This window comes from Balaenoptera musculus, chromosome 4 (genome assembly GCF_009873245.2).
Source record: "Balaenoptera musculus isolate JJ_BM4_2016_0621 chromosome 4, mBalMus1.pri.v3, whole genome shotgun sequence".
Taxonomy (NCBI): Eukaryota; Metazoa; Chordata; class Mammalia; order Artiodactyla; family Balaenopteridae; genus Balaenoptera; species Balaenoptera musculus.
Genome location: NC_045788.1, coordinates 63,505,154 through 63,532,097, shown reverse-complemented (window position 1 = coordinate 63,532,097; position 26,944 = coordinate 63,505,154). Strand labels below are relative to the sequence as shown.

The following is a 26,944-nucleotide window of genomic DNA, read 5'->3' as shown; positions in this document are numbered from 1 at the left end:
TAATTATTTACTCACATGGTGTCTCTCCCACCCAGTGTGAGCTCCTCTGCTCCAGATATCATAGTTCCTTCTACATCCCTGTGCCTGGCACGGTCTCTGAGACCTTGAAAGAGCTTATTAATATTGGTTGACCAAAAGCACCCAGGGTCAGGGGCACCTGGAGCAGTAAGATAGGGAATCGTGTTTGATGGGATGAAATTTGTGTGTGTGTTGCCCATGAGCAGTGTTCCAGAGCTGCTGTGCCAACATCAGCCTGTACAGGAGGCCAGGAGGTCTGCCTTCCATCCTCACTGGTCCCTTCTCCAAGCCCTTATGTGTTCCCAGCTGCCTCTACATCACGCAGTCCCTCCGTACCTGTCAGGGTTGCCTGCTGGACTCTGCGGGTTAGGCTAGGTATGTTTTTGCAGCTTCCAAATCAAGGCCACACAACCTGATTCTCAGATGCCTGTTTCTGTAGAAACTGTGGTGTTTTCTATGTAGTACTGAAATCCCAGAATCACTGGTCTCTTAGAAATTTAGAGAGCCTTTTGTCCTCTAGATAAGGAGAGGGAGAACCAGCAAGGTGAACTGGCTGGCCCTTGGCCAAACCCAGACTGAAATGCAGGTCTTTTAGTTCACACAGGCCAGCCCTCTGTCCACTAGAGCAGAGGTTGGCAAGCTTTTCCTGTAAAGGACCACATAGTAACTCTTAAAATAGTTAGGCTTTGTGGGCCATGCAGTCTCGGCTACAACTGCTTACCTGCAACCACTCAGCGTGAAAGCGGCCATAGACCACACGCAAGCGAATAGCATGGCTGGGTCCTAGTCCCCCTTTATTTACACAAACAAGCAGCAGGCTGGGTTTGGCCCTCGAGCCGTGGTTTGCCCATCCCTGCACTAGAACCTCACGTGGTCCACAGCCAGCAGCAAGGGCATCACCTGAGAGTGTCAGAATGTAGGCCAAACCTCCTGAAGCCCAATCTGCCTGTCAGCAAGATCCCCTGGTGATGAATGCTTACTCAAGTTTGAAAAGCACTGCACCGGTGGGCCTAGCTGCTCCCCCTGAGGATGCCAAGAAGATACGTTATAGATTAGAAAAATGAGGCCTAGGGAGATTAATTGACCCGTCCAAGGTCACACAAACTGGAGGACCTGGGACTAGAGCCCAAGTCCTAGTATTTCAAACATGGAATTCTTTCTATACACACCAGACCACCCACCCCAGCCTCCCCATTTCTGCCTGTCCCTGACCCAACCCGCATTTACTAGAAGTTCAAGTGAAGCGATCCTTCATTCTTCCCCAGCTGACTTGTGAATCAGGAGGACTCTGCCTCCAGCTGAGTACCCCCCCGCACCCTGCCAAGACTGGGAGGGGTGGGCGAGGCAGAATAGGGCCTCCGGAGGCTGTTCCACGTCTGCAGAGGGAAACTTGCTCATACAGGTTCAAGCTGGAGGTAAACTCCAACTGAATTCCTGCCTTAGGAGGTTTGTTGCTCAAAACAGAACCAAAGAACCAAGGAAACTTTCATTTTTCACATGCAGAAGAAACTTCTAGACTGGCTGTCTGGCAGGCCTAGACATCTTAGATTTTTCCCTCTTCTGCTTGCCCCATCTTGACCCACCACCAACTCCTGTTCCCCTGTAGCAGCTTTAATATCTGGCACCTCCTAAGACCCAGCCCACAGCAAAACTCCGTACTGGCCACACGCTCTGCACAGCCTGTGCTTCTTGACCTGTTTCTAAGTCGTGCAAGAAGTGCTTCATCTTCTTAATTAATCAATAAATATGTATTGGGCTGTTGTTTACTGAGCACTTATTTATAGGCCAAGCTGTTGCCTATTTAATTATTTAATCTATTTTATGACTGAGGCTAATGGGGTTAAGTGACTGGCCGAAGAATACAGATGATACCCAGTAGAGCTGATTCAAACCTGCCTTCAGGTACCGAGTGCTCCAGGTGCTATAGAGGGTGCAAGCACCATTGTGACATGGTTCCAACCTCCAGCAGATCCCAGTCTAATATAAGAAATATATGTAGAACGATCATGTTACCACTGGCATGATAGGCAAGCACCACGGAGTGGCAGAAACAGAGTATGGTTAGAGCGTGGGGAGTAAGAAAAGGAGGGGCTTTCCTTAGGGACTCAATCCCCAGCTGCCCAGCACTGTGCCAGGCACCTAGGAGGTGATCAATAAATATTTGATGTATGACTGACTGACTGAATGAATGAATGAACGAACAAGATAGAATGTGTGTGTGCCAGTACTTGAAACCGGAAAGGATTTGAAAAGACAGAATGAGAGAAGGGGCACATGGACTACAGCATTAGCACACAGAAATAAGAAAGGGGAAGACTGGAAGCGTAGAGACCCTTGAGTAATGTGCCATGGAGTTTGTATATGATCCTTTGAATAATAGGAAGAGATGAAGGGTTTTAAGCCAAGAGCAATAGGATGAGAGAGCAGCACGCAGTTTGGATTCAAGGCAAAGGAAAGGAACTGGCAGCAAGGAGGCCAGTTAGGAGGCTGGTGCAGAACACAAGCTTACAACTCTGAGGCCTTGAATAGGAGTCAGTGGCACAAGAGGAAAAATGGACAAAAGCCAACAGGAAGTGGGGGACAGACAAAGGGGACACTACCGTGTGGATGATGCCTCCCTCCCGGCAAACCACCCAACAGGGTCCCCGCTTCTTCTGCCCACAGGCTCAGCCCTCTCCTGTCTGCCTCCACCCCAAAGCCCTCCCCATTACCAGTGGCTGCTGTTGGCAGAATGGATGCCTTAAGCAGGGCCCTGTGTCTTTTCCACCTCCAGCCTGCAGCCAGCACCCATCTCTTCCCATTTTCCGGACAATTCGTCCAACACTTGTTAAGCACCTACTTGAATTTAGCACCATATGCTAGAAATATTTTGCATTCATCATCTCGTTTCAGTCCCCTACAACACCCCTGAGAGACACTTCATAATTAGGAAAATGAAGCCCAGGGAGGGTAATTGACCTGTCCAAGGCCACACTAATCGGTGGATCTGGGACTAGAGCCAAGTCCAAGTATACCAAACCTGGCATTCTTTCCATTCACACCACAATACCCTCCCCCACCTCCCCATTTCTGGTTGATCTTGACTCAACAACCAGAAAGTCACAACTATCCTTTAGCTTTGCCTTTCTGGGTACGTGCGTCCCTCTGAGCTGTGATTCATTTGGTGGGTGTCGCTCTCTGTAATGTACCTTATGTGTGTCATGCCTGAGGCTCAGGCTTGAGTTGAACTGGAAGATCTCACAGCTAATTGATTGATTCTATTACATACACTGTATGTGGAATTGAAGCTTCTTGAGCTCAGTGGGCAAAGTAATGCCAGATAATAAACCAACTAGTATTTCACCTTCAGGCCAAGAGAGTCGGCATTCCATTTAACAAGAAGTCTCCCCTGCGAGGAGCTGAGGATAGGCTCGCCCCACTCCACGCCCCCTTCCCTGCACTGAGAGGCCCCACCATGCCAAGATGTTTGGTCTCTGCTTTGAGTCCTTTATCCAGAGCTTATTTTGGGGGTCAGACCGGCCTTGGTTTGAACTCCAGCTTTACCATATGCCAGTTTTGTGACATTAGGCAAGTTCCTCGACCTCTCTGAGCCTCAAGATTTTTTTTTTTTATGTTGGGATAGTAGTGTCTATCCAACGAAGTTGCCACAAAGATTAAAAACGATAAAGCTGACAAAGCTCTAGGCCTGGCCTGGAGTCTGTGTCCAGTAACAGTCATTCTCTTCATGTCCTCATTGGGACCACCAGGGCAAGATTCCTGTAGCTCCACTGCCTCCGAAGCCTTATGGGATATTCTCACTCTTGGTCTTTCTTAGAGGCATGATGATGATGTCAGATCCTCCCTTCAGAGCCATTTCAGGAGACCATTGCTTCCGGGGAAATTCCCCACCACACAACTCCACCAGCACACCGCCCCTCCCCTTCTGAAGCACCTGGCCCTTAGGCATGGAAGGGATTAGGAGCTCCCCTCCCCCAGTGTACCGAGCCTTCATCAGAGCCCTGCCAAACCCGGGAAGAGAAAGCCACACAGAATAGAGGCCCCACCACACAAGCAGGCTTTCAGGAACCAGCCACAATGGCCATTGTGAGTGCAAACTCACTCTTCCTCTTGCCTCAGTGTAGGGCTGCACAGAACGTTTTGTCTTCTGCACAGTGTGAGAAGCAGCAAGGCCTGCTGCCAACCTACTCTTGACCCAGCCGGGCAGGAAACCCAGCCTCCACCTTTGTTGGAAGAGCTCAAACCAAACTCAAGGATAGAATGCCCTCACCCCCAATCAAGGAAACATAGGCCCAGCGGAGGAAAGTGACTGGCCCAAGGTCATACAACTAGACAGCTAGAGCAGAGACAGAAACCCCGGCCCCTGCCTGCCGGGCCAGCACATTTCCTCTCCCTTCCACCCTGCAGCCCCTCTCCTCCTCAGAAAGCAGTGGCTCTGGGCTGCTTTTCCTTCCCGTTTCCATCTGGATCATCCAGAGTCCAAGACCACTCAATACCCTCTGGCCACTTTTATGCCCTGATGGGGCTTTACAGACCCCTGGGAGTGGAAGATACCTGCAAACCAGTGTGACGAGGACACAAAGGAAACACCCATCAGAAGGGGTGCCCAGCTGGACCAGGGGTTTCAAAGCCGTGCCTGTAAGGTCTCCAGATCCTCCTCTGCGTCCTCATTGCTCAGCCCAGGAACAAGGGAAAGCCACCAGGCCCGTTGTGGGATTGTATCTCTCTCTCTCTCTCTCTCTCTCTCTCTCTCTCTCTCTCACACACACACACACACACACACACACACACACAGGAACACAAAGGCGGGGAAAGGAAAGGAACTAAAGAACTCATTTCCAAGTAAAACTCCCTGTTTTAAAGGAAAAAAGTTGCAATAGGGAGGCTTCTCTTGCCAGGAGGGACAGTCACCCTAAAATCTCAAGGTCACAGTATATCTGCTCCTCTTTTCCTCAGTGCCCTTCTCCTCTTTCTTTTCCTACCCTCCCCACCCCCATCTTCCCCTCTCCCTCCTCTTCCCCCTCCTGGACTATCTTCTCTGGATTACATTGATTACCATCTGCAGAAGGCCACGCACTTACTATGTAGCAAAGACAATTTCCTGAGGACCACCCTTTCTCAAGAAACATAAACTCACAATGACAGCCACTGTTTCTTGAGGGCCTTCTGTGTGCTCTCTGTGCAGGCTCTGGATGGCATCACTTCTAAACCTCATCAGCAACCCTGCCAGTGAGGTTACTAGACCTACATTTTCCTGATAAAAGACAGGCTCGGAGAGGCTAAGCGACTTCTCCCACAGTAATAGAAGTAGTGAGCGCCAAACAGTAGGCACTCCGACCTACGTCTGTCCAAAGCCCGTGCTCTATGCTTCACAGCTTGGCTCACAGTAGAACGTTCTTTACGCTGGGTTTACAGAACGCCAGGAAGTGAGCCCCCTACCTGCTCCATTTACCGGCAAGGAGCCCTCTGACTTTAGGCTGTGTCTGAGTTAGGATCTCTAGGGGAAGCACTGGTCATAGATTACCCTTCAGATAAGCTATGATTGGGATGCCTGAGGGCCTGGTGCTTTGAAAGGCCAGGTGGGAACATGGCAGGTAAGTTACAGCCTTCCTTCCTTACTCACCTTTTTGTGCCCAAGGAAGCCCCAAAGCCCCCTCCATCTCCATCTCCCCACCCCCAGCCTGTTTTCAGGCCGCCATGCTTCTAAGCTGGCTTTGAAGCTCTCTAGCTGGGAGCAGCCTTTCATCTGCACAGACCAGACCCAGTGGGAAGCTTAGCTGGGCTGATCAGTGCCCGGCTTTGTTGGGCTCTGGGTTCCTGAGCCGCCAAGGGCACGTGGCCTATCTCCATGGAAATCTGGAGGCAGGAGAGGAGCCCAAGGTGACGCCTGCCACAGGCTTGGCAGGCCGAGTCTGCCAGCTACCACTCACCCGTCCAGAACCTGGGGGCCGAACCTGGCGTGCTGCAGGGCAGAGCGGGGTTGCATCCTTGCTTTCTGAGGCGAGTAAGAAGGTCCCACAGCCCCTCCCCGTGCATGCCAGCTTCTCAGTAGCCCAGTGATAAGGGACGTTCCTAATTGCTGTTTACTGAGCACCTTCACATTCTTTATTTCTTTTGTCCTCAAAATAACCCGTGATGTAGGTTTTATTATTGTCCCTCTTATGGGCAGGGATGTTGTTGGGGGGGGGGGGAATTTTGTTCATATGTTGAAGCCCTCATCCCCAGTACCCCGGAATGTGGTTGTATTCGGAGACAGAGACTGTAAAGAGGTGATTAAGTTTAAATGAGGCAGTTAGGGTGGGCCCTACTCCCAGCTGATTGGTGTCCTTACAGGAAGAGGACATTTGGGCACAGAGAGGCACTGGCGACACGCGTGCACAGAGGAAGGGCTGTGTGAAGGGGCAGCCAGGGGTGACCATCTGCACACCCAGGAGAAGGGCTTCAGAAGAAGCCAGCCCTGCAAGGTGCAAGACGTACCTTGACCTTGGCCTTCCAGCCTCCAGAACTGTGAAGGAATAGATCTGTGTTGCTTAAGCCACCCAGCCTGCAGGATTTGTTCTGGCAGCCCTGGCAAACTAACAGACTCAGAGAAAACAAATGCTCTGCCCTGTATGGACACAGCCATTGAGCTGTTAGCCCCAAACTCGAGAACTTGTACAGAGTTTCTGAGCTTTTTCCTTTATCCCTGTGACGCCATATTTGTCTGTCAGGGGCCACGTATGAAGTAGTGACAAATTTTTGCATTTTGAATTAATCAGACACATACCCCCGTCAGTCAGAGCTTCAGAGCAGCATTAGCTGACTGGTGTTACCTGCTGAACTGGTAGGATTCTAGCCCAAAGTAAGCACAGACACCTAACACCTCAGTCCACCTGTGCTGCTATAACCCAGGTAAAGGGGCAGAGCCCACAGGTTTTATCATGTCACACAGCTGCTCTAGGGCATGGGGCGGCCTTCCTCACCACTGGAATGGGATGGTTCAGAAACTTGCTGGGTGCCGTCACATAGTCAGGGTTTCAGCACCTCCACTGAGGGTTGCTTGATTCCGGGGGTAGCCCATTGCAGCCCTCAGACCTGAACCCTGGAGTGCTGATAGAAGGGGAAGCAGGGTGGGAGTGAGACTGAGGGTAGCAAAGCACCCAGCTAGGCTAAGGATCTCCCACGCTTCTCCAGGGCACCACAAGCGAGGAGCCCAAATCATGACACCCACGTCATATCCCTTACATCTTAAAGGACTGAATGTTCATTAATGTGAACCAGCAGCCAAGATGAGTATGAACATAAAAATTATGCATTAAAGAAGAGAGGTGAAAACCAGACTGGGTCATCATTATCTGTTATATGCAGATTAAATGAGTTAATTCGTGGAAAACCTGTTACCCAGTTTAATCTAGGCAAGTTGTTATTATTATTATTAATCATTATATTTTTCCTCTTTCAGGCTAAACCTGTCAAGGTCTTTGGCACTAAAGCATGTATCTTATTCAATTTATTCAACAAACATTTATTGGGAGCCTTCTATATGCCAAGGGCTGGGCTAGTTGCTAAGGATTCAAAGATAAACAAAACAAGAACACATCCCTGCCTTCAACTCTCAGTGGGGTTGGGAGAGTGATGCGTCCAGAAACAGTTGTCGTTGGGTGAGATCCACTGAGCAGAGGAGCAGGAAAAAGCACACTGCCTGGAGTGTCCCAGGAGGGTAAACAGGAGTTCTCCAGGCAGAGGGATACCTGTGCTGGGAACAGGGCCAGATAGCAAATGACCTTGCATGCCTCACTAAGAACTGAGATGTTGTCCTTGGGCTTCCAGAGGGTTTAAACAGGGAAGATGTGCCCCTTAAATAGGAGAGCTCTGCCAGCCTTTACCTATTGGCACTGAGCTCCGCCCCCTCCTCCAGACTGTGGGAAGGTCTAAAGAAATAAAAGCAAAATGGGGCTGAGATCAAAGAAGTGGGAAAAGGAACAGAGTCAGGGAAGAGTTTAAAGGAAGAAAAACAGCTGGAGCAGGATGCCCACTTCATCTGAAGCTCACCTGGATTTACGGCCTTTGTGTGGAGGTGTGAAACCATGAGGAAAACTGAAGATTGTTAAAGATGTTTTAACCTGACTGTTATGGTCTGGACTCTTGTACACAGCTCTAAGAAGGTAGACAGACAGATAGACTGTTGGGAGTTGCCAGGGTGAATGTGGCAGAAAAGGAAAGCGAACTTAATATGTTTTTGGAGCCCACTCTGTGCCAGGCACTTTCACATACACCTCTGCCATTTAATCTCATAACCACACTTTGAGGTCAGTATTATTATTCCTAATGTCTCCTTTTCAAGTGAAGAAGCTCTGGATCAAAGCAGTCAGGAAGTAACTTGTTTATATTCTTCTTCACTCCAACTCCTGTGTATGTTTTGGACAGTTTTATTGCCTAAGGCTCAAGTTCTCCAACTTGATTCTGAGTGTGCCTCAGAATCTTCCAGAGGGCTTGTTAGAACACAGACTGCCAGGCCCAACCCCCTGTGTTTCTGATTCAGTCTATCTGGGTGAGGCCTGAGGATGTCCGTTTCTAACAAGTTTCCAGGTGATGCTGATACCACGCTCTGAGAACCGCTGGCCTATGGGGATGATCTACCCAACAACCTAGCCCAGCGGTTCCCAAACTGTCTGCATTTTGGAATCACCTGGGGAATCTTTAAATCAGCTAGGCGAATACTGATGCCTAGCTCCCAGGCCCATGCATTCTTTTTTTTTTTCTTTAATTGAAGTGCTGTTGATTTACAGTGTTTCAGGTGTACAGCAAAGTGATTCTGTTATACATAATATATACATATATATATTCTTTTTCGGATTCTTTTCCATTATAGGTTATTACAAGATATTGAATACAGTTCCCTGTGCTCTACAGTAGGAGGCCCACACATTCTGATTTAACTGGTATGGGGGCAACCTGGGTATTATTATTTTTACCCCCCGCCCCAGGTAATTCTAACACGCAGCAAAGTGGAGGAACTGCTGACCTAGCCGCACTTCTCCTTGACTCTGATCCCTATCACCACCCTCTCCTTCAGCTGCCCACCACTGGGGCCACAGGTAGAACTTGTCATCCTAGCGCCACTCACAGCACACCCTCCCAAACCTTTCTCCCACCGTCTCAGAACACCTGCTCCTGGAACTCATCAAGTCTCTCACTTGGCTTCTCCCTTTTCGCCTAGTCCATCATCTCCTTCCCTGTTCAACCTAGATCCTGTGGTACAGTAAGTACTGCACCCACCTCTTGCCCACAGCAACACATCAACCACCCTGTTCTTTCTTTGACCATATATGTCTACCTGGGAAAGTTTGAGGAGGAATATCTAAATCACACTGCAGGCATGGAAGTCCAGGGAGGCTTCTTGAAGTTGACGGTGCTTGAGCTGGGTTTTGATGAACAGGTAAAAGTGGAAGAGGGCATTTCAAGCAGGGGTACGGCATGGGTAGAGGCATAAAAGAGAGAAACAGTAGGGTTTATTGGGGAGCTAAGTGTTGTTGTATATGTCTGGAGCAGGAACTTAGCCCTACGATGTCAGGAAATCACAGTACAGAGGCAGCCTCTTGTCAGATGGGGGTGGGTCTTGAGCATCATCAAGCCAGGGAACTTAACATCTTTACAAGTATGAACAGCAGTTGACAGGTTTTTTAAATGACTTTTAAATTATAACAGTGATAAACACTTATAGGACATGCAAAACACTTAGAAAAGCATAAAGTAGAAAATAATAATCACTTTTAATCTAATTACCCAGAACTCACAACTCTTAAGATTTTAGGGGAAAAAAAAAAAAAAAAAAAAGATTTTAGGGGAATTTGTTCTTTTCTTCCATGCATGTTCTTATATAGTTGAGAACATGCTGTGGAAGTAAGTTTATATCCTGCCTTCACACTTAAAGTTATAACATATACATATTTAGTGTTTTTGAAATCTGTAAACATTTTAATAGCAGTGTAAAATTCTATAGTTTGATACCATATAATTTAACTATTCTCATATAGGTAGAAATGGGGGAGGGGGAAGTTTCACTGTAATAAATGATGCCACAATATTCATATTTGTATGAACTTAGATTTTTTTCAATGGTTTCTTGTGATCAATATCAAGAAAGAAATGAATCAACAGTGTGAAAGTTTTAGACATTTATTACCAAACTTCTAAAAACTTTTCTGCCAGTTTACACTCTGATCATAAGTATGAAAGCGTGCACGTTTCACCTTCCCTTCCCAGTGCTTGGTGTCATGGTTGGTGCCACTGAAGGGTTTTTGCTGTGGAGGTGATATGAGCAGATGTGCATTTATAAAATCCCATACTGGAGACTGAATCAAGTGTACCAGATTGGAACTGCTATCGCTGTCCTTGCTGTTCCGCCTTTGCTTCCACATTCTCCTGTTCCCATGTTCCCATTCTTCCTCTTTTTTCTTTCTTGGAGGAAGTGTTTGCTGCACACAGAGCACTGCACAAGACTTTGTTACCAGGAGCAGTGCTGAAAGACCTAGCTCTGTGGTTGCAACAACTTGGTGCCCAGCCCAGAGACCCTCTTTTTATAGTTCTATGAAAAAAAAAAAATCTCTGGATAGTAATTCTCATTAGGGAGAGATACTTTTTATATTTTCCAATGACATTGCCAAGTGAGTTTATTGATAAATTAATTTCCTTGTGCATCCAGTGACTATCCAGTCCTACACACGACCATCCTGTCCCTGGAATGTCCTTGCTCTTTCTCCTTCTTAACCCAGCAAATTACCTTGGCATTCATTAAATGTCTTCCTTAAATGTCTTCCTTAAATGTCTTCCTTAAATGTCTGTGACACTTCCTTCCATACCTTGCCCAGTCATAATCGGTTACTCAGGCCTCCTCGTTCCTATAGTTCACTGACAACATTTTCTACACCTAACGCTTTTCCTCCCTCTTGGCCAAGAGTGCTTCAAGAGTTGAACATTTTGCATTCCCAGTTCTTAACACAGTGTCTGGCACTTGGTTGCCATCAGTAACTGTTGAATGATTGAGTGAGTGAATTAATGAGTTCCTGTTTTGCTAAGGTACATGGACATTCCATCTTAAATACAAATGAACTGAAGAATGTAGAGACAATATGGAGATGATATGAATTACCAAACCACACTCTGAGTCATTGGTACCTAAGGTAAAGCAGACACGTGGTCTATCAGATGTCCTGATCCTGGATTCTAAGTTCTGAACATTAAATGTTCTGTGTGCCTGGACATCAACTTGTGCTCTGTTCTGTTTCATTTTAACTCCAGATTTAGTTTCTGCATAAGTATCTGTGTGCTAGAGGAAGTACAGGGAATTGAGTGATGCCAGAATTTCCCAAAATGTGTTCCAAAGAAAACTACCAGGGATACCTATAAAACTGTTTCTAGGTATCACACAAAAGAAGAGTCTCATGGTCCAATAAGTTTGGGAAACAAAGTTGAATATATTTCTTTACTGCAGAACTTCCTGGTAGGCATTTTAGGAAGTTGAAAGATCAGTTAGGCAATGGTAGAGAAACAGAAGAGCCAGCAAATCTTCCTTCAGTGGTAAACAGGAGTCATTCTAGCCTCTTCATGCCGGGGAAGATTCAGAGTACAGATTCAAAGGCCGAATGGTGAAACATAGAAGATCCTAGCCCCTCCCCCTGCACTTATCTCCCGAGTCCCACATTTGTGTAAACCCCTGCCCCTACCCACCCCCCATACGGATGAGATCAGCCTGCATTATGTCTCTTCTAGAGCCAGGAAACAAGGTAATGTGTGGGAAGTAATAGCTGCAAGGTAATGTGTGGGAAGTGATAACAACTTTTCGAGTTAAAGCCATTCAACAGGAAAATTTGTTAAAAGACCAAGACATTGTAAAAGCTGAAACACTTGAGTCTATTAAGTCCCTTGCTTCTTAGAACATTTTGTTACCAGGGAATGTTTCAAGGAGGGAAAACACTGAACTATCACAGCACTGTCAGATACCAAAGCCTGGTACAGAGAGCAACATTTTACAAGACCTCTGTCTCTCTGCCAACAGAGAAACTTCTAAAAAGTTCTACCTCTCTTTCCTCCTCCTTTCTCCTACCCCAGTATGACTCCCCCACTCTCCTCACCCCTGAACACACCCTACACGTCTTTCCTCCCTCCCTTTCCCTCCCCTCCCTCCTCCCCCTCCTCCTCATTTTTCTCCTTCTCCTCCTCCTTCTTCTTCTCTCTCTCATTCACAACCCATATTGATTTCACAGACACTGTAAAATGACACATTAAGCTAAAACTATCCAATGGTTATTCAACACACTTTAGTAAGAAGGGAACTAATTAAGTGACTAGAGGTTTAGACATTTGTTGTTTACTGGATCTAAGCTCCTTAAGAGAGCCTGGAGCGTTCTCCTAAACAAACTTTGCCCATTCATGGCTTCTTGTTCCAAATCCAAATGAGATGGAGGGTTTAAGGAGACAGTATCTTTTCACAGTTGTGAAAAAAGGAGTACCAGAGAAGGAGAATGGGAGTGTCAGTGGGTGTAGAGGGGAAAACCATGGGTGTAGAGAGACTAATGCAGTTTTTGTATCTGTTGGCAGCTGATGTCCATTAGTGATCATTAGGTTAGACTTCAGCGAAGTTTACACATTTGTGGTCAGCCCAATAGTTTGTTTAACTGTCTTCATTAGAAGTATATCCGTCAAGAGGGAGGAGATGTGGGAATATACGTTTATGTACAGCTGATTCACTTTGTTATACAGCAGAAATTCACACACCATTGTAAAGCCATTATACTCCAATAAAGATGTTAAAAAAGAAAAAAGAAGTATATCCGTCAAGAGACTGTTTTTTAGATAACAGTCTTCTAAACAAAAAAGTAAAGACACAATGCTCGGTGTCGGTTTATTTATCTCTTGTAAAAATAAAATACAGTGTGTGTGTGTGTGGAAAAAAAAAAAAAAAGTAAAGGCAAACCCAAATATCTCCTTGCCAATCTTAATACACACTATCGCACTGTATCAGGAGGCACCTTAGAAGACAGAAGCCATCTGTCAAATAAGCAGAAACATTAACATAGAACAATTTTCTAGTTCGTGAATATTAATAGGGTGTTAGTGATTAGCCACAACCTATGAGAGAATTTCCCCTGCCTTAGTAGGCAAAGAAGGAATGGAAGCTTTTAAAGAATCTGCCTTTTTATTTGCTTCTGTTTTAAATAAATAAAAGTTGTGTTGTAAAAATGAGTCTTTGGGCCCACGATCAAACCTTAATCCTGCCGTTGCTTTCCCCGGAAATTGGACAGGCACGATCCAAGCCCCAGGAACTCTGAAAAAAAGGACCTCTTCTAGGTGCTGAATCAGAAGCAACTGCCCCTGTGGGAAGCCATAGATCCTGTGTGACTCTGAGCCTGAGACTCGTATTTTCTATCCCTCTTTTTGTGCTGTGGACCCAGAATAATCTGGTGTAGGTGAAATATTCTTTTCCTTGGCTCAGATTAGGCACCTGGTGTCCTGAAAGAGGTCACTGACTTCCCCAAGGATGTCCAAGGAGGTTGGCTCACCACTGGCTTACCACAGGCCAAATTTGAAGTTAATTAAGCATCAGTCATCGTCATTAGGGCCAAGATGTTATTCAGACATTCAGGGAAGAGAAACCTGATCCAGCTCTGGATAATGACCTTCATCAGCATTCCTTCCTATCCTAATCCCAAACCAGTGTGTCTTTAGCTGCACTGGGGGATTGTAGTTCAGAAATAGCTGGTTCATCCTTTATGTTACTCTCCATTTGAAGAGGCTTCTGGATATGTCAGCCTATTCATTGGATGCATGTTAACCTTCTGGATCAAAACCTTTTTTTTACTAGAACCGGGTTTCTGTTTATGAAAAGGTACATTTATTGACTTCTGGGGAAATTCCCTATTCAGAATGAGGATGAAAATGCTGTTTGGTAGGAGATGAAGGGATATTGAGAGTTCTGGGTTGGCCATCTAGGGACCAGACCTTCTGGCCCAAACCAGACTGGGAAACAGAGAGATGTGTATGCACTGCTTTTGCTTGTCTCACTCTACAGACCTCAGTGACCAGCTTCTTGAAGTGGTGGGGCTAGAGGGAGCCATGGAAATGGGGCAGATCTACACTGGCCTGAAGAGTGCAGGCAGGAGGCTGGCCCAGTGCTCCTCTGTCTCCATCAGGTATGCTTCCTCATCACCCAGCAGCCCCCCAGTCTCCCCACCTCCCTGAATATTCTTACAGATAACAACTAGGAAGCCATCTTTAGATTTCAGTGCAGAGAGAGTGGGGTGGGGCAGAAGCTTGATAACATTTATAAAGAATGTCTTTGGAGACCACTTCCCCAACCAGGTATAATGCAACCATCCAGGACATCAACTAAAGGGTCCCACCACAACCAGTTTGCTGTTCTCTTAGAATGAATTGGTGAGATTCTCTAAATAGGATTGTCATATTATGAGGTCCAGAGAACCAGAGATCCAACTCCTCGCCTTCTTTATCTTTACAAGTTGAACTGTTCAATGCATGCCAGAGGGCACACTTTGACAAAAACCAGGCTCTGTGCTCCACTCTGCTCTTTCTTGGATAGTGGCCTTAGAAATACTTTTATTAGAGTTAGCAATCGCATATACCTTTGTAGAGCTAAACCATCAACCTCAGCAAACCCGTCATAACTGACTAAGAGGATGACAATTCTCTGGAGTATGAATCACACAGGTCAGCCACTGCAGGTTCCTGAATAGATGGGGTCTAATGGAGGGGATCTTCTGATTTTGGTTGCTTCTGTTTAATAAATGCAACTCGTCACAGATTTTTCCCCACCTGATTATTTCAGGAGTCCTTATTCCTTTCCATTTCCCATTTAATTTCTATGGATCAAATCTATTCGTGTGTCTTGGGGATCTCCTGGAGGGGACCACCACATGCGGGTTTCCCGAAGTTATTTAAACACAGAACCCTTTTATCCCTTAACCTCTTGGGTGAATGTCCTCAGAGCACATTCAGAGAAACGCTGTTCTCGGTGCCACCCTGCATCCTTCAGAAAGGTCCTCAGAGCTGGTTCCCTGATCTATCCCACTAACCCCCTTTCTTCATTCCCTCTCTGTGTCTCCTCTGTCTTTTCAATTATTCCCCAAATCTTTGCTTCTCTTCTTCGTTGGGCTGTTGTTGTGCTGGGGCCCCTGTTTTCCAGGTTAACCTCTGTAGTTCCTTCTCTGTCCTTTCCCCATGACTCTAACACTGAGTAGGTCCAGTCCATTAGCACATCTAAGCCATAACATATGTAGACCAGAGAATTTGGTCTCTGAAGAATTTTTTAAAAACATGTATAAGAGATAGGATATTTTCTGTTTCTGGATAGAAATAGAGGAGGTGAGTCAGAAGCCCTAGCCTCCTGGGCATTCCCCAGATACTCTCCGCACTCCCCAAAACCCAAATGCCACTGTCTCCTCTTATTTGTTTTATTATTAGGTTTATTGGTTCTTGTTATTAAATATCCTCAGAGTCAGTAGGAGAATCATCTACATCAAAACACAGCCTGAAAAAAAAAAAAAAAAAGAAAAAGAAACGCAGCCTGCCTCCCTCATTTTATAATTTCAGAAACAGGACAGATGCCAAACCCAGGTGAGGGCTTTCTGGCCAGTGGGTGGCAACTGTTCCCTGCTCGCCCAGACCAGAGGCCTCCGAAAGGACCTGCCTTTTCTCCCTCATCTCTCTCCTTTAATAATCCATATGCCAAAGAAGCCTTGACCCAAGCAAGAAAACAACGCTTTCTCCTCTCTCCTCTGCCTACCCATGGGGATCACATTCCCAATGACCCCCTTTCCCAGCTAAGCCAGGTCCACAGTCCATGCAACCGCAGCATCTACTGTTGTTCAGGAGATAAAAGAGGGGATGCTTTAGGACTGGGGGGCAAGGCAAGACGCACTCAGACCTGAGCTGTACCTCGTTTAAGTGGGAGACGTTACCTCACTGACATGATGCAACTGCTCACTCAACATCGAAACCAGACCTTTCCCCATTTCATAACCTTTTCCATTTCACAGTGGCGTTTTGGCACCATGGACAGGCCCTCTGGCTGATCATTTGACTAAGGGTCCACTCAGCTGTGGTGCTGCCACACTTGTTGGCCGCTGTTTCCCAGACTCCTGTGGACTTCACTGCTCACCCAGGGCCACGTTTCTCAAAGTAGGGTCTGGGGGTCAAAGCAACAGAATCATCCATAGTGCTTATTAAAACACAGACCCCTGGGCCTGGCCCACACCTGTCAAGTCAGGACCCCTGACGTGGGCTCAGAAATCTGTTTTCAGCAAGCCCCACCCCCCCCAGGAGAGTCTTCAGAACCACTCCTAGGTGGGCAGGTCAGGTCTTCCCACTTCTATTTCCCTGGTGGGGGCAACCCTCATCCTCAGACTCCAAGAAGCTCACTGTGCTCTCTGTTCTCGGGGCTCCAGGACGAACAAGCTGCTGCCAATGCAAGTGGATGGAGAGCCCTGGATGCAGCCACCTTGCACGGTAAGTTTTGCCAACCTTTGAGATGAGGGTGAGAAGCTTTATTTTGGGCCCCTTTGGGGCACTGACTTAATATGAAACTCTGAATCTCAGAGTTACAGGAGCTTTGGGAGATCATCTAGTGCAGCTTCTCTTCCACTTTACTCATCCGTCCATTCATTTACCTGCCAAGCTTTTATTGAATATGTGCTATGTGCCAGACACTGGGAGACACCAGTTCCAAAACCAAAGGAGACATAGACCCGTCTTCAAAGAGCTTATGGTTCTAGATGGTGAATTCTGAGGCTTCATCTACAGTATCCTTGAGAGCCTCAGCTTGAATCACTCAGTGGCAAGGAACTCACCACCCCAAAAAGAAGACTGTTCCACGGATGAACAAGCCTAATCACTAGAAAGTGTTTCTTTATATGGCAGCCAAATTTGCACACTTACCGCCAAACTTCCACCTAGTTGCTGTGACCACCGGGGCTCCTGGGGGAGAATTCCCACAGTGCACAGACACGCTGCACCCCAGGTGCACCTGCAACCCCGAGGACCCACCTGAAAGCTCCCCTGAAAAGGTAACCACACGGGTTATCTATTTTGTTTATGGCATTTCTGTGACCCATATTACCCAGCACCTAGCACTGTGCCTGGTTTGTTTGTAATAGTTGCACAATAATATTAATATTTGTTTAACAATGAATAAAGGATTGAACAAACAAAAATCAAGGGAACAACCCCAGTCCCTGACTTACCATACCTTTGTTGGCAGTTTGTTCTCAGAAACCCAGCTAGAAACTCCATGGCAAAGAGAAACCACTGTCCTGGTGTTCAGGGCCCAGGATGCTCACTGGGATACTACATTAGTAACATCCTCAATACTATCGTGAGGATGCAAATCTCAAGACAGAAGTTGTGTTTCTGAGCTTCCTCACTCTAGTGGAGTATTCAGATACCTCGATAACCTGCTATTTGGAGCCCTTCAGAACATCAAGTTGTCTTCTAGAAAAGAGGTTTTCATAAGACAGTTACTAGGTTTGAATTGTAGGTTTATTTCTATAATTCTTTGTTCCATGTAACTTCTACAAATTGTAAAATTAGTCCCTAGAGACAGAGACTTTAGAAATGTCATCTTTTATAAAGATTATCAAAAGTAGAAGTTTTTCTGCAAAATCTTACCTCAATCTTTTGGTTTCTATGAAGTCTAAGAAAAGGATGAGAACACACTACAGCAAAACCTAATATTTTACCACCTTGTTAGAGTTGGGAAGGATGGAGGGAATTTGTACTACTTATAATTTTGATGGCGCTGAATTAAGAAACATCTATCCAAGCTCCTCCTGTCTCCTAAAAGAAAGAAAAAAAAAAAAGCTGGAAGAAAGCAAACCCTCGGCCACCTAGCTCAGTAGTATCTGGAAACTGGACTGCTTTCCTCCAGATCCAAGCACTGGTTTTAAAATAGCCAGATACTCCTCCTATCCTCACTCTCTCTCCATGCCACCTTTTAGAGATTACAACTCACTATGAAAAAAAAACTGTGACCCAATGATTTTTATGGTGTTCAGTCTGTGGAAGGTATGTTAGTCAGCTCAGGCTGCCCTAACAAAATACCACAGACTGGGTGGCTTAAATAGCATAGTCTTTCATAGTTCTGGAGGCTGGAAGTCCAAGATGAAGGTGTCGGCAGGGTTGCTTTCTGGTGAGGCCTTTCTTCCTGACTTGCAGACAATGGCCTTCTCACCTTGTCCTCACATGGCCTTTTCACTGTGTGCATTCACTCCTGATGTCTCTTCCTATTATATGGACACCGGTCCTATTGGATTCGGGCCCCCACCCTTATGACTCCATTTAACCTTAATTACCTCCTTAAAGGCCATATCTCCAAATGCCCTCACATTGAAGGTTAGGGCTTCAACATATGAATTTTGGGGCATGGAGGTGGGAACACAATTCAGTCCACAGCAGAAGGTAACAGAAAGTCATTCTTAACTTGAAAGAGTTAAAACAAAAGCACCCTTTTTGAATCATTTTCCTGAAGGTACATACTATGAAGTGATTCCGAATTGAAGGCTTAATGATGGGACAGCACAGCAACAAAAGAACTTTTGGTAAAAATTACAACCAGTTAAATTAGAATAAAGTAAAAAAAAAAAACTGTTAAATATGGTTATGCAACTGAATGCAAATGGCAAAAATCATTCTTTGAAAGAGACGATATATAATATAAACATTCATAATTTGGACCCCAAACCTAAAGTTATGTTCACCAAGGCTGAAAACATGTGGGAGACATTGTTGAAAGAATAGTAAAAATGTTAAATTTTTCACTATCTCTCTTCACTTTGATAATTACACGATGTAAATCTGAAGAAAACTTTAATAACTAGATAATTACTAGTGACGCTAAAAACAGGGCACACACCTTTCGAATCTGGGAGAATTTAAAGTTAATGAACCCTGTCAGTGTAGCACAAGACAGAAAGTGAATAACAAGCAAACATTTAAAATTTTTTTGATTAAGATAAAAGAGGTTAAGGCTAAATATATCAATAATGACAAAAAAATATAAATGTGCTAAAGTTCCCTATTAAAAGTGTAAGACTCTCATATTGGGTTAAAAATTAAAATCCAATGATATACTTCTTATAAAGAGATACATCTAAAACAGAAAGACATGTATATATATCTTTTTATCTTATCCTTAACAAACATAGAGAAATTAAAAGTAAGAAGTGATAATTTGGGGCAAACTAACCTTCCAACAATGCCAAAAGCATAAAGTGGAATAAAAATGTCACTTTTTATTTAATAAAAAGTACTCTCAATTTTGAGATATAATGGTCATAAAATTTTAGTTGTTTAACAACAGAATCAAAATATATACTGTGAAAATCAGTATAGATGTATATTCTGAGAAAAATACATATATAAAAAATTGACAGAAAGACAGGTATTGAGAGGCTTTAAAATATTTGTTTCTGTCTTTGAGGTCAAGCTGTAAAAAAAGTAAATGACATAAAACTTGGATTTTAAAAAAACAAGCTCATAGGTACGGAGAACAGATTGGTGGTTGTCAGAGGTGGGGGTAGGGGGAGCAGGGTGGGTGAGATGGGTGAAGGGGGTAAAAAGGTACAAACTTCCAATTATAAAATAAGTTAAGTCCTGGGATGTGATATACAGCAGAGTGACTATAGTTAATAACACTGTATTGTATATTTGAAAGCTGCTAAGTGAGTAACTCTTAAAAGTTCCCATCACAAGAAAACATTTTGTAACTATGGTAACAGATGTTAACTAGACTTATTGTGGTGATCATTTCACAATATATACAAATATCAAATCATTAAGTTGTACACCTGAAACTAATATAATGTCATATGTCAATTATACCTCAATTTAAAAATTAAACTTGGATGAAATAACTATGCCTTAAATAATTAAATATCTCATTTCTTCAAGGATTCATAGGATATTTACTAAAATAGATCATGAACTAGTTCACAAAGAAAACATATATATAAAATCCAGAAGCAGAAATTATAAAGGTTGTTTTATGTGACCACAAAGCAATAAAACTAGAAATTAATAATAGAAGATTAAATGAATAAATAAAATCCAATCACTCAGAGATTTTTAAATTCTCCTAAAGAATAATAGATTTAAGAGGTGATCAAAGCTAACATTATTGACTATTTAAAAAATAATAAAAATGAGAAGGCTCGCATTCAAACCTTATAGAATATAGCCTAAACTGTATTTGGAAGTAAATTCAGAGTCTCATATACTTCCATCATTTGAAAAGGAAAAAAATGTAATGAATAATCCCCAAATTAAAAGAATAATAAAACAAACTTAGGAGAAGCAGAAGGAAGAAAATAAAGATAAAATTAGAAATTAAACAATTAAAAAACAGGAAAATCTAGAACTAGTTCTTTAAACATGTCAAATGTTTGAAAACCTAATTTTAAAAAGAGAAAAAGAAAAACAGAGATTAGAGATATTAAAATATTTAATACGTATGTAATATAAATATAAATATGGTAATGGTTTTATTTAATAAGATATTATATGACATATATATAGTTTTATCTTGATTCTAATAAACTTGAATATCTTATAAAAATTCTAGGCAACCTTAATGAAATGAAAAATGTTTTCAAAGAATTACATCCACAATGATCTTAAAACAGATGATCTTACTGGTGAGTTCTTCCATATTATTAGGGAATAAATATTTATGTAAACTGTTCCATAGAACAAAGGTAGAAAGCTACCCAATCCATTTGATAAAATTAAGACAGCTACAAAAACCTAACAAAAACTATGCTTAAAAATAGAAAACTACAGACCAATCTCAAATATGAACATGATACAAAAATTATAGTTAAAGTATTGGCAGATAGAATTGAACAATATATTAAAAGAATCATTCACTCCTCAAGAAGAATATATCAAAGGAATGCAAGGATGTCTTCTTATATAAGTTTGGATAGAAAAATCACATGATAATATGAATAGATGACCCCAAAATACTCAATTACATTCAACATTTCTGATTTTTAAAGATGAAAACTCAGACCAGAAAGGCACTTCCTCAAAATAACAAAACAGAAAAAAAATCTCCTTTTTTTTTGGCCGTGCTACGCAGCATGCAGGATCTCAGTTCCCTGACCAAGGATCAAAATTGTGCCCCCTGCAGTGGAAGCATGGAGTCCCAACCACCAGACCACCAGGGAAGTCCCGAAAAATATCTATCTTAAACCAATGAATAATATTTTATGTAACACACTAGCGGAATTCTCATTAAAATCATGGGTAAGTCATGTGTGCTAATGTTATTTGGAAGTTCTAACCAATGCAAAACACATGAAGCAGAAAAGAAATATAACTATTTGGAAAAGAATCAAAACTGTCATTATTTGCAGATAATATAGTTATGTATATAGAAAGCTAATAAAATCAACTGAAAACCTCATAGGTTAAATTATTTCAATGAAGCTGTACAGAAAGATAGACAAAAGTTAATAGCTTTTGTACATACCAGCAATAACCAATCAGAGGAATATAATAGAAAAAAGTTTAAGTATTATAATGGCAACAGACAAAAACAAAATACCAAACTGAATTGTGAAAAATAGATGAAGAAGATTTCAAGGCTTAAGTAATATTTTTTAAAAGATTTGAATTTAGAAACATCCTATGTTTCTAAATAGGGACCCCCAGAAAAAATTCTAATGCAGTTTTTTTTACTTGACAAAACAATGCAATAGCTAAGGCATTTTATAAAAGAGCTGTGAAGAAGGACTTCCCACAAGATATTAAAATAGTTATAAAGCCACAGCAATTGACGCAATATTGGATAGATAATAGTACAGAAGAGAGCCCTAAGAAACCCTAGTATACATAAAAACTAATGAAGGAGAGAAGAAAGATCATAAACTAATTTGAAAGTAATGGACTGTTTAACATATGGTATCCAAGAAATTGCCTGTTTGGGAAAGTGCCATTATACAGTCGGCCCTCCACATCCATGGGCTTCGCATCCTTGGGTTCAACCAACCTTGAATAGAAAATATTCAGGAAAAAAAATTCCAGAAAGTTCCAAAAAGCAAAACTAGAATTTGCTGTGTGCTGGCAACTATTTACATAGCATTTACATTATACTTACAACTATTTACATAGCGTTTACGCTGCATTAGGTATCATAAGTAATCTAGAAATGATTAAAGTATACGGGATGTGCATAGGTTATATGCAAATACTATACCATCTTACACAAGAGACTTGTATAGAACCAGCATCCATGGATTTTGGTATCACCAGGGGTCCTGGAACCAATTCCCTATGGATACCAAGGGATAACTGTATAGTAACCTCTCACCTCAAAGTATACTCCAAAAAAAACCCAAAAAAATCTCCAATTCCATTAAAGAATTAAATGTTACTTACCTAGGGAAGGGGAAAATGGGTGACTATTATTACACTATGAGCAAGGACTTTCTAAGGAAAATGTGACATGTTTAACTGTTAACAAATTTTCTCTGTAATAAAACAGAAAACTAAGAGCATGGGGCTGCTGTCCCTAGTGCTTGCCAGATGTTATAAATGTGATGAAGGGTTTTTAAGACAATCATACAGACTTAAGTTAATTGCCTGACCAGCAAAGTTTGGGTTCTAACTACAGAAATGTAGGACGCTCTCTTTCCATCAGGGGTTGAAAAGGCAGATTTAACCACGTCCAACTACCTCCTAAAATGGGATCTTACCTATTTAACCCACTAGCCCCTCCTAATTTGGGGATGAGGGGGTAAGATACTGACATTTCTTTGACTCGAGATGAGGACATGATCTCATACTTCTTGCCCCCAGTGTATGTACATACAGTGAACTCCCAGTTATCTGTAGAAGTAGAATCCACAAACCACATCAAAACCTCACGTTACCCAGCATCTCCAAACTCCTGCCCCATCAAAACCTTTGTCAAAACTGCTGAAAACCCAAATGAAAGGGATTTGAGTTTCACCTCCTCCCCTTTGCCCTGGAGGTGCTAACAAGCAAATAAACTGGTCAGCTAGAGGGAGAAAAAGGAGAAGCAAGGATCTTCCACGGTCTAAAACAATGGACTCCATCAGTGGGAAATGTAAGCGGTGCCACAGCTGCCACTTTCTGTCCCAAGCACGGCCCGCTCCACTGCCAGAACATTCCCCCATTCTTCTTGGCTGTGCTAACTAGTCAGTACTTCCATAGCAGGTACAGGCTCTGCGCTGGCTCAGGGAATACCAAGGTGAATAAGATAAATGTCTTCTTCCCCTCGGGGCTCCTGTGCTCCGGAGTGGGACAAGGCTTACCACAGGCAATGTGCCACAAATCACTACCATCAGATGGGGCTAAATTGCACACCACAGATAAGTGCCTCACTTCCCTGAATTCTGAGATAAAGGCAATGCCCATAAAAAGGCACATAACACAAAACGGTACTTGATGTGTCGTCGGTGTGCTCCCCTGGTGACTACCACAAAACAGAGAGACTTGCTCCCCTCCTAGATTTCCAGGCTGATGGAAACCAACCTAACAGTCGTTTTCAGCTTCCTTCCCCCAGGTTATGTTCATTCCCCACAATGACTTTTGGCCCCATCTTTTTCTTTCTATATCCTGGGGCCTTATAAATTTAAACCTGGCTTGCAGTAGAACCCTCTTAGCCAGACTCTTCCCAGCTCCAGCTCATCTTGACAACAGCTATTGAATAATTCCCTTCAAGCTCTTTTCTTCATGTTATCCTCCAGCTTAAAAAGTTATCCTGGTTCCCCACTACCTCATATTAAGCCCAACCTCTGCTGCCTCCTTCCCTTTAAAGCCGGATACCAACTGGCCCACCTGTATCCCTGACCTCATTTCTCATCCTTTGGTCCACACTCAACCAGCTGGTATGTAGCTCCTCAACCTAGTGCCTTCCCTTTCTCTTTCACCAACATATTTTCTTCCCTTCCTTTCAGATCTTAAAATTCTTCCTCAATTGCTCCATTCAGGTTCTTCTCATTCCTTACCTAACTTCTTTTTGACACCACTTGGCTTATCCTACATTTAAGCTTGTTGATGGGTCTCTCTCTTCAAGAGTTCTTCTGTTGTTCTCTAGGGTCACACTGTCATTTCAGTAGGTGGTAAAACTCATGAGAACAGGTTCATAGATTGTGTTTCTTTTGACAAGCATCTTTCTTCTCCTCCAGTGTGAGATAAATTATTTAACTGGTGCATTCCATTTTACAGTTTACATTGGGCTTTTATTGACAGATTGTCATTTTCTCTTCACAACAACTTTGTGAGAAAAATAGAATAAATGCTACTATCCTCATTTTACGGTTCCGCAAGCACTGCTCCTGAAGACTAAATGATTTGTCCAAAGGTTCACAGCAAAGAAGGGGGAGTCCTAGGACCCAAACCCAGGTCTTTGAATCCTAAGTGCCTCTTGTTCCCACATCATCTTCCTACTTGATAAATGTTGCTGGACTGACAATGCAGGTTATCAACGCATCAGTGTCACCAGGCCACATTCAAATAGGGAGTAAGCATTTTGAAGCCATACCCTGAGGGCAGGGTTGGGAAGAAAGACCAAAAAGTGAGAATTCACCAGTGTCTTTCACTTCCAATTGACTTAAAGTTTGCAGGAGAAGGCACTCATTAAACCTAAAATTCAAACAAAAATAAAAGCTTTTAAAAGAAACTTGGGTCTCCCCTAGAAGACTAAGAAAAGAGGAAACGCCTAAGAGACTCCCTTGGAAACTTTCCACCTGAGTAGCGCTTGGATCAGAGGTCAGACTGAAGCCCCTAGGTCAGTTTGGAGTTACTGGTTGACATCTCTGCACTGCCCGGGCAGGAATGGCCAGGAGCAGTGGAGGCGGGGAATCCAAAGAACTAGGCTCTAGCTGTTCCGGCCCTCTCTGTGCGACCTTAGGCTAATCCAAGGCTCAAGAGAGCCTTGAGATCTCCATTCCTTTATCTATCCTGCAGAGGGGTTGAATGAGATGGTCCCTGAGGTCTCCTCCGGCTGTGACATTCTGAGGGACTATGAATAGTAAGAACATGAGACAGGTGTGAGCTGATCGCCACGTGGGAAGCTCACACCTGTCTCTCCCCAGCGTTTCCGCCCCTTGCTTCCAGCAGTGCCAAACACCAGGCCCAGTCAGGGTCCAGTTGCCAATTTTGAAGCTGTTCAAGGACAGTCGTCCTTCTGCACGGGGCTCCTTCCAGCCCGAAGCTGGCCTCCCTTCCTCTCTCTACAGCTCACTCTCCCATAGGCTCCCAGGATTTGCAGGCCACTAATTCATTTCTGCCTCTTTGCTTTTAGATTAAAATTACTCACAAGAACCAAGCGCCTATGATGATGGGGCCCCCCCAGAAGAGCAGCTTCTTTTCTCTGAGGAGGAAGAGCCGTTCAAAAGACTAGACACTATGCCCAATGCCAGTTCAACCAAGAGAGAAGACAAGAAACTGAAGCACACACACACACATATACACACCACACACACACACACACACACACACACACACACACGCACACACTCTTCTCCAACCAGTGGAAGCCAAGCCACCCTTCAGGAAGAAGGCTTCACCCTGACATCCATTCTATTTCAACCATGGACACACTCCAACAGAACCAGTGCCGGCAGGACATTGTGAATGGACTTAGGGCCCTCCAGGGTGCAGCTGGCTCATGCAGCAACCTCCACTTTCCCAGAAGACCTTGAGCGGGACTTTCTGAGACTGAAGGAGAAACCCCCCCTTTCTTTCCACCAGCCCTGCAAGTTTCTTCGCCGCTCGCAAGGAGCAAGCTGCAGGCTTCCTGTCTAAGGGGAGATCGGATGTGGCCAAGGGAAAGAGCCTGCATTCCAGGGGACGCTCACAAAGGTCCCTCTGTGAGGAGACAAAAACACCTCCGACTCTCAGATCGCAGCCCTTGGCAGGACTCAGCATACGCACGCTGGTTTCTCGGTTGTCCTTCGAGTGACAGCTTCTCCCGGAACTTGCTGAGGAGGCAGAAATGCTGTGGAAAGCTGTGTTTCCCTTCTTGGTTCTGCGCACTCTCAGTGGGCACTGGTGATTTTCCTGAAGCCTTCTGGTGGCTGTGTGTTTGTTTAGAGCCGGCTCCAAGAGCCCCCAGAGCTGCCTACATAGCACACCTTAGATGTGGTATTTATTTTCTTAGTTCTGTGAACACCTGGGAGGGAAAGCAGAGAAACTGAGATTTATTTTTCAAATTGGTGTCATAATATTGTGTAAAAAGGGAAGAAAAAAAAAAAAAAACACCCCCAGCTTCTTTCTTTTTCAAGCCACAGCGTGTTTCCTGTTTGAGTTCCAAGCCCTGGTGGCAGACTATTCCTGAAGGCAAAGAAGATGGGAGGGAAGGGCCTTTTGCTGAGACCAGGAGACAAGGCGTCAGGCAGTTCCCTCCTGCCTCTGCAACGACCACTCCCCGAGCACGACCTGGAGGCCCTACTGAAGGTCTTAGGTGTGTGTACATATATGTAGCATATATATATTTATATATACAAATATTTATTTACTGGTGGATTTTTCTGGATTGAAAAAAATATGCAGTACAAGAACAGAAAGTGGGAAAGAAAAAGAAGGCTCTGACTCCCTGTTTCTGCCATTTCATTGTCAAGGCACATTGCCCCGTGGTGATCATGAGATTTAAGGGAAATTAAAGTATCTCCTTATCATAAAGAGACTGAGAATTTCTATTCTAGATCCTCAAAACAACATGAAAGCTATGCTGGGCAGGATTTACTCTCCCATTTGTCAGATAAGGAAACTGAGTCTCGGAAAAGTTAAGAGACTTGTCCATGGTATCTTGGCTAATGTGGTTTGGGACTAGGTACCACTAAGAAGATATGTAATAGAGAAAAGAACCTACACATCTTGGAAAAGGGTCATTTCTGGTCACTGAGAA

The 26,944-nt window shown here is 43.9% G+C and overlaps 1 protein-coding gene across 1 annotated transcript in view; it reads left to right on the top strand.

Moving 5' to 3' along the window:
* DGKG (diacylglycerol kinase gamma) overlaps positions 1 to 26,562 on the top strand; it is a 198,975-nt gene extending 172,413 nt beyond the window's left edge. The window contains exons 23-25 of the mRNA XM_036851756.1: positions 14,066 to 14,186; positions 16,458 to 16,518; positions 25,340 to 26,562. Coding sequence (XP_036707651.1) covers positions 14,066 to 14,186; positions 16,458 to 16,518; positions 25,340 to 25,438 — 281 coding nt within the window. The 3' untranslated portion in view covers positions 25,439 to 26,562. The remainder of the gene's footprint in view (positions 1 to 14,065; positions 14,187 to 16,457; positions 16,519 to 25,339) is intronic.
* The last annotated feature ends 382 nt before the right edge of the window (positions 26,563 to 26,944 follow it).